This window comes from Fonticula alba (assembly GCF_000388065.1).
Source record: "Fonticula alba strain ATCC 38817 unplaced genomic scaffold supercont2.6, whole genome shotgun sequence".
Classification (NCBI taxonomy): domain Eukaryota; order Rotosphaerida; family Fonticulaceae; genus Fonticula; species Fonticula alba.
In genome coordinates, this window is record NW_009242976.1 from 2305960 (window position 1) to 2313054 (window position 7095).

At 75.0% G+C, this 7095-nt stretch overlaps 1 protein-coding gene and 4 non-coding genes across 5 annotated transcripts in view; 2 read left to right on the forward strand and 3 right to left on the reverse strand.

Moving 5' to 3' along the window:
- The window catches only part of H696_04154 (hypothetical protein), a gene marked incomplete at its 3' end in the record, with an annotated part of 4471 nt that extends 1516 nt beyond the window's left edge, over positions 1-2955 (reverse strand). The window contains exons 1-8 of the mRNA XM_009498038.1: positions 2839-2955; positions 2511-2748; positions 2014-2375; positions 1724-1937; positions 1280-1623; positions 937-1177; positions 445-851; positions 89-359 (exon numbers count right to left, since the gene is read on the reverse strand). Of these exons, the coding sequence (XP_009496313.1) occupies positions 89-359; positions 445-851; positions 937-1177; positions 1280-1623; positions 1724-1937; positions 2014-2375; positions 2511-2748; positions 2839-2930 (2169 nt within the window). The 5' untranslated portion in view covers positions 2931-2955. The remainder of the gene's footprint in view (positions 1-88; positions 360-444; positions 852-936; positions 1178-1279; positions 1624-1723; positions 1938-2013; positions 2376-2510; positions 2749-2838) is intronic.
- Positions 2956-3322: 367 nt separating this feature from the next.
- H696_04155 lies at positions 3323-3393 on the forward strand. Its single transcript has one exon. It is a non-coding gene; the product is annotated as a tRNA-Gly (tRNA).
- Positions 3394-5238: 1845 nt separating this feature from the next.
- Positions 5239-5317, reverse strand: H696_04156. Its single transcript has one exon. It is a non-coding gene; the product is annotated as a tRNA-Leu (tRNA).
- A 1035-nt stretch (positions 5318-6352) lies between these two features.
- On the forward strand, positions 6353-6431 carry H696_04157. Its single transcript has one exon. It is a non-coding gene; the product is annotated as a tRNA-Leu (tRNA).
- A 423-nt stretch (positions 6432-6854) lies between these two features.
- H696_04158 lies at positions 6855-6925 on the reverse strand. Its single transcript has one exon. It is a non-coding gene; the product is annotated as a tRNA-Gly (tRNA).
- Positions 6926-7095: the final 170 nt, after the last annotated feature.

Below are 7095 nucleotides of genomic sequence, written 5' to 3' on the forward strand. Positions count from 1 at the left end.
GGGGGGGGGGGGGGCAGTCAGCAGGACGAGGGCGGGGCGCGAGCGTGCCGACATGCGGAGCGGCAAGGGGCCGCGCCGCGGGACGCACCTGGCCGACGGTGAGCACCGACCCGAGGAAGCGACGGAAGAAGGCCTCCTCCAGCAGGGCGTGCGATATGTCGTGGACCGGCTGCTGCTGCCGCTGCTGCTGCTGCTGCTCCGGCCCCGGGAAGAGGTGGACCTCGACCAGGTCCAGCACCGGCGGCGTGCTAGTGGCCACGGCCCAGCGAAGGACCGGCCCGGGGAAGAGCCGCTCGAGGTCCTCGCCACTGAGGATGACGTGGCCATCGGGCACCGGCGAGCGGGGACTCGGGTCGGGGCTGTGTGGGAAGGTGTGAGAGAGAGAGACGGAGAGAGCGAGAGCGAGCGGGGGGGGAAAAGGACAAGGGGAGGAGGGAAACACACTAAACCAAGAGAAGGTGGCCGCCGGACTGGAGGAAAACTTCCGACCCGCCGGGCAGCTGGTCACGCAGCAGTCGATAGTCGTCGGGGGTGACGGCCGCCCGGCCGGGTGTGAAGCCGGCCAGTGGGCTGGCGCTGGCCTGCAGACACAGCGGCCCGGCGCCCCGGAGAGGCTGGCCCACCAGCAGCCAGTTGGGTGCGGGGGAGGGCGCCAGCGCGCGCGGGCCGGCCGACGCCGGGCAGGGGGGGCCCGCCATCGGCGGCACCATGTGGCCGGCCACCACGTCCAGGGCCGCGGGAGGGTCGCTCGGCAGGCGGCCCACCGGACGGCCGACCGTGGGCGCCTCGGCCCAGGTGACCCGGTGGACCCGGGCAAGCAGCCGGGCGCCGTGGGATTCGAGCGGCAACGCCTGCGTCGGGGGGTCAGTGGGGCAGCCGGGCCGGCAAGGCAGCAAGCATGCGGGACCGCCAGGGCCCCGCGTGGGGAGGACGCACCCGGTCCAGGCGCAGGGTGGCCCCGCCATGTGCGGCCAGGAGGTCGCGCCGGAGCCGGTCCGGGCACAGGCCCTGCCGCAGGGGCTGCCCGGCCGCCGGGGCGAAGGACACCTGGGCCGAGGCCGCGAGCGGCAGGCCCGGGGCCGGGCGCAGCCGCGCCGGCGAGGGGCCAGGCACCCCGAGCCCCGGGCCATCGAGCGGGTGAACGGCCACGGCGAAGGGTCCTACGCGGTGGCTCGGGCTTCGGGGCGAGGGGCATCAGCCGTGGGCCGACAGGCAGGGCAGGGGAGCTCGCACCCCGAAGGGGGGGGGGGGGGGGCACACGCGGCAGGGCACGACGCACCGGACATCGAACAGCGCGCCGTTGACATGGAAAAGGGCCGCGCCCTGGGCCAGGTCCTCCGGGCTGGCCACCCGCCGGAAGGCGGCGGGCGAGACGAACAGCGTCCCTTCGGGGCCGGTCACGGCCCCCGGGACCGGGGTCAGCAGGACCAGCTCCGACGCGTCGGGGCTCCGGCACAGGGCCACCAGCTGGTGCGCCTCGCCGGCACCCCCGCGCGGGCTTTCCACATAGAGGGCGGTGGGGGAGGCGTCCTGTCGCGCCAGGCCGACGGGGACCTCCCTGTAGTGGCGGTCCATCAGACGGATGACCCGGATCGAGTGCCCGGCCGCCGGGAAGCGGACAACCTTCCCCCGGTGCGGCCGGGCGTTAGGCGGCGCGGGTGTCAGACGCGGGCGGGATGGGGCGGGGCGGGACAAGCAAAACCGGCAGGGCAGGCGGACACACGTCGCCCACGCGCAGCGGCACGCCGGCCAGCTGGGACAGCATCTGGGCATGGTCGAGCTGGCCGGCCTCGACATCGGCGGCCAGCCAGGCGACGGCCAAGTCCGGCGGGGCCGCGCACGGGGTGAGCACCAGCGGGCGCCCCTGCAGCAGGACCGCCAGCGGGGCCAGCAGCTGGAGGCTGGCGCGCAGGCCGGCCCCGGGCCCCGGGCACACCCTGGAGTCGGCACGTCAGCACACCACGACGCAGGGGCGGCAGAGCCAAGGCAACAAACACCAGAGCCCGCGCGTACCGGATCTCGAAGAGGCGGTCCTCGTGCGCCGCGTAGAAGGACCGGCCCGGGGGGGTGGGCTGGCAGGCGGCCAGCGCCCGGGCCGCCGGGCCGCCGGCCGGCGCGATCAGCACATTCAGCTCGGTGTCCAGGGTGTAGATGGCGTCCACCGGGTGGTACATGCCGGGGCCGGGGTGGTCGGTTGCGCCCGCGGGCGCCAGGGCCACCACCACCGGCGCGTGCATCAGGGCCGGCCGTGTCGCCGGGCAGGCGACCAGGATGACATCGGTGTCGGGCCCGGGGGTGCCGGCGGCCGCGGTGCCGGCGGCCGTGCGAAGCTCAACCACCTCCAGCTCGAGGCCGTCGGCCTCCAGGCGGAGGATCTGCCCCGAGGGTCAGGCGGGGCTCAGGCAGTCGGGCGAAGGCCGGGGCCTGAGTGCGTGCGTGTGGGCGTGTGCGTGTGTGCGAGCGTGTGGGCGTGCGTGCGTGTGGGCGGGCGAGCGGGCGAGCGGGCGCACTTGGGCCAGGCGCAGGTGGCCATGCGTGGCGATGGCCGCGCGGGCCGCGATCTCGAGCGTGGAGAAGAGGACGCCCGGGTTGTGGCCGACAGGGGCGCCGCCCGGCCGGGCCGGCCGCACGGCCAGCCCGATGGCCTCGAGCTCGGTCGGCCGGGCGCACCGCGTCACGGCCGTGTGCCCGGCCTCGGGCTCGTATGCCGCCAGGGCGGGGGAGCCGGCTCCGGCATGTGGGTCGGGCCTGGGCTCGGGTCAGCAAAGCACCGGGGCCCGATGTGTCGGCCGGCCGCGGGGGCCGGGCGGAAGGCGGCCCGAGGCCGGGTGCGCGCACCTCGATGTGGGGACCGGAGCGTCGCCGGGGGCGTCTGGCCGGCCGCAAGAGGCGCCGATCGCCCCGGTGCTCTGGTCCACGGGAGAGTCCATGCTTTCGGAGCGTGGGGGGACGGGGGGGACCGGGGGGGGGGGGGGAGGGGGGAAGGCGCACTGGGGGGGGGGGATTGGCAGCGAACCAAGCCCGTGTCGGCATCCCGGGCCCCTTCAAAGATCCGGGCTTTTTGGCTGTGACGCAGGGACAAGCGGCGGCGGCCGGGGATCGGGGGCCGGGGGGCGGCGTGTTTCGCGGGCCCTTCACGGCGGGCGCCAACTCAAAGGGGCAATAAAAGAGCGTCCAATAAAAAAAGGCCCCTTTTGATGTGCCCGCGCTGGCACGGTTGGCTGTTTTTTTTTTCTTCCCAGGCGCGTGAGAACCGCCCGGGGCGGCGGGCGGGAAGCCGAAAAAATAAATGCCCCCGGGGCGGGACCTCCTACAAGCTTCGGCGTCGATGGTTTAGTGGTAGAATTGCCGCCTGCCACGCGGTAGACCCGGGTTCGATTCCCGGTCGACGCAAGCCCTCTCTTTTCCTTTTTGCCTGCCCTGGGGCCCGGGCGGGGGGGCATTGCCGCCGGTTGCGCGCCGTGCCCGCGCCAGGTCCGGGGCAGACCCGGGGGGGCCGCCGGCCCCGAGGCGTGGTGGGCGTGTGATGCGGATGTGGGGCGGTGTGCTGGCGGGGGCGGGCGGCGTGGGTGGCGTGGGCTCCCTCCGCCCGCACATGCGCCCGGAACGCCGGGGGCCAGGGGAACATGTGTGTGTGTCGTGCCGTGCGTTGTCGGTGGGGCCCGGCCGGGGGCCGTCGCGAGACGAGGGGCGGGGCCATGTGCCGGCGAGGCGTCCATCGCCCGGCGGAGAGGGGGCAGGGGGAGGAGGGCCCCGCATGTGCACCTGGGCCAGGGGGCGTGGGAGGTCCCTCGGTCGGCTGGCGGTGAGCGTGCCCAGGCGGCTCTGCCGGGGACGTGGCCGGCCCGCCGGGCCCTGGGAGGCGCGGCGCCTGGGGCCAAAGCCGATGGGCCTGCCCGCCGCGCGCGTGGGGGTGCCTTGTGCGGGCTGGCGGTGAGAGAGGGACCAGCCGCCGGCCCCTGCTGGGCCGGGGGACATGTGGCGAGGCGCTCGGTTATGGCTATGCCCCGGGCGATCGGCCGGCGGCTGCCCGGCAAGAGCCACCCCGGCAGCCCGGGAGGCGCTGCCACTCCGCGGCAGGCGGACGAGGGCGGGCCGCGAGCAGGGCGCCATCCGGGCAGGCGCGGCGGTGGCCTGCCCGCCATGCCGCCAGCCGTCGGGAATCGGCCCGAGCTTGAGCCAAGCACGGGGGCCGGGGTCGAGCCCGACTGTGCCGGTCCCCGGGGCAAGCGAGGGGCACCGGTGGAGGGAGGTCGGGCGAGCCGGCCAGCAGCAAGCCACGACAATGGCTGCCGCCGGCGCCGGCAGCCCCGGGCGAGGGCGGGGCGCTTCTTGATCGCGGGGCCCCCTCCGGCGGGCCGGCCAGTCCGGGGCCCGGCGCGCGTCCGCCAATCTCGATGTCCAGATTGTGGATCCAGCGAGTTGGCAGCACTGCCGGCTGGCGGGGCTCCCAGCGGGCGCCCGGTGCGATGTGCTTCCGGGCCCGCGCCCGGGGATGTGGCCCGAGCTGGGGGCGCGCGTGCGCGTGCCGGGGGCATGCCGCGGGATCGGCCGGCCTGCCGGAGGGGCTTGCGGCGCCGGGCACATGCCTCGGCGATCGTGCGTCGCCCTCGGCGGGTCCGGGGGAGCTGTCCATGGGGTGCCTCGGACAGGGCGGCCGCCCGGCAGGGCGCCTGGTGTGATCCGGCCGAGCAGGGCCCAGCGCTGGCGGCCCCGACGCGCGGGTGTCCGCCGCCCGTCGGACAGGACCAGCGCCCCCGGGTGCGGGACGAAGCGCCATCATCGGGCCGGGGGTGCTTGAGCGGCCTGCCCCGCCAACAGCAAACCCCCGGGCGGCCCGGACTTCCGCAGGGAGGCTGCCGGGTGCGCGTCGCCGGCGGCCGCTGGCCGGGCACGCCCCGAGAGCGGCCAGGGGGGGGCCCCCGGCGCAGGCATATGGCTTGGGCAGGCGGCCAGCGCGCGGCCGGGCGCCGCGCCCCTTGCCCTGGGGGGGGTGGGGCGCTCGCCGGCTCGGATCGGGCGGGGTTCCTGTCTCCCTCGTTCTGGGGGGCGGCGGGTCCCCTCGCCGCCGAAAAATAAATGGCCCAACACGAACCTGGCACTGCGCGGGTCGCCGTGCCCCCCCGAGTGGCCGAGGAGTCCCCGCTGAGAGATCGGATGGCCCTCTGCCCGCCTAGGTTGGGAGAACACGCCTGCCGGTGGTGCGTTGTTCCCTGTGCGCCTGCAAAAAGAACATGGTGATTGGAGTGGGACTCGAACCCACGCGGTTTCCCACCAGTGCCTTAAACTGGCGCCTTAACCACTCGGCCATCCAACCTGTTGATGGGAAGCGCCCCCGCGCGAGGGCATAAATCCAAGAACACCTCCGTGCGCGCGCGCGCGCTCCCGCGACCTTAGCTGGGCGCCCGGGCGTCGGGCCCTGCCGCCGGCGCGAGGGAGGAGGGGCCCACACTTCGGCGTGGCGGGGGTCGGCGCTTGGGCCTGTGGCGTCCCTCGTCGGCGGTGGTCCGCGAGGCGGGGGCCACCCGCGACAGGGCATGCCGCGCTCTGTCGGGCGGGCGGAAAGAGGCATGCCGGGGCTGTGTGCACTTTCCGCGGCCTCGCCGGCGACCTGGCCCGGCATGGGGCGTGCCCTGGCGCCACGGGGCGCAATGCGCGCGGCTGCCGGAGCTCCGCCGGCCTTGGGTTCGGCGGATGTCGCAGTGCCGAGTGCGCCCGGCCGGGTGGGGGGCGATGATGGCCAGGCGCCGGGGGCCCGAGCGTCGGCACGCTCAGGGCGGCCGGGCAAGCGGGCCTGCCGCGGCTGCCGTCCCGCGGCCGGCCAGCCTGCTTGGTGGTGTCGCATCCGACCGCGACAGATGCGGGGAGATAGACAGCGGCAGAGAGAGAGGAAGAGGGCAAGAGAGAGAGAGACATTCTCACATGCATACACACGGCCAGGAGACCCGGAGGGGGGGGACGCGGCATGGGTTCGATCGAGGTCCACTGGAGCTGGGGGGGATGTGTCGCTGCAGCGGCTTCCCGGGGCCCGGGCGCCGCATTTGACTCCCTGGGGGGGAAGCCCCAACTCGGACGCGAGGCGCCAATCTCGGTGTGTGCGCGCGCGTGCACCCTGGCGCCGGACCGGCTACGGGCAGCACCTGCGGCCGCCATGCCCCGGGAGGGAGGCCAGGAGCAGCCGTTGCACCCGCCCGGAGGGACGGGAGCTGCGCCGGGCCGATGGCCGGCACGCCGCGCGGCCGGGCCATCTTCCGCGACCGGGGTGGGGGCATCTCGGCAGCGGGGGCAGGCGGCGCCCGTGGATCGGTGAGGTCGAACAAGTATGCGCTTGGGGGTGGGGAATCCATCAGCAGGTTGGATGGCCGAGTGGTTAAGGCGCCAGTTTAAGGCACTGGTGGGAAACCGCGTGGGTTCGAGTCCCACTCCAATCACCATGTTCTTTTTGCTTGCCCGCGCCCCGGGCGATTGTTCTGCCAGAAGGGCGAGGGACCCGAGGGGGGGACACACGGCGGGGCGGGGACACACGGCGGGGCGGGGACACACGGCGGGGCGTGCCTCCTTGCGGGGGGCCGGAGCGTGGCCCGCCCCCCCGTCGTCTCATGCTCCCCCCCCGGTCCTGGGAGGGAGGATCTGTTGGGGGGATGCACGCGGGCGGGGGAGCGTCCGTCCGGCCGACCTGGGGCGGAGCGCCGCACCGGGTGCGCGGCGAACCGCGCACAGTGTTTGTGGTTTTTTAAATTCTGCCTCCACATGTGTGTGCGCGTGTGTGTGTTTCCGCCGCGCCCTGGGTCGCGCTCCGTCGGCCTGCCCCGCCGCCAGGCAAAAGGGCGCGGCCGCGCGCAAAAGAGGAGGCGTGCGTCGACCGGGAATCGAACCCGGGTCTACCGCGTGGCAGGCGGCAATTCTACCACTAAACCATCGACGCGATCGCTGGGAGGATGGCCCCGGGGTGGCCATAAGTCGTGGCAGCTGTTGGAAGCCCCCCGCCGCCCGGGCCAGATCCCGCCAGGCGGGGCCGGTCCACCCACCCACCCACACACACACACACACCAAGCCACAACAGAGGGCGGCCCCCCCCCCCCCCGGGTTGCCAGC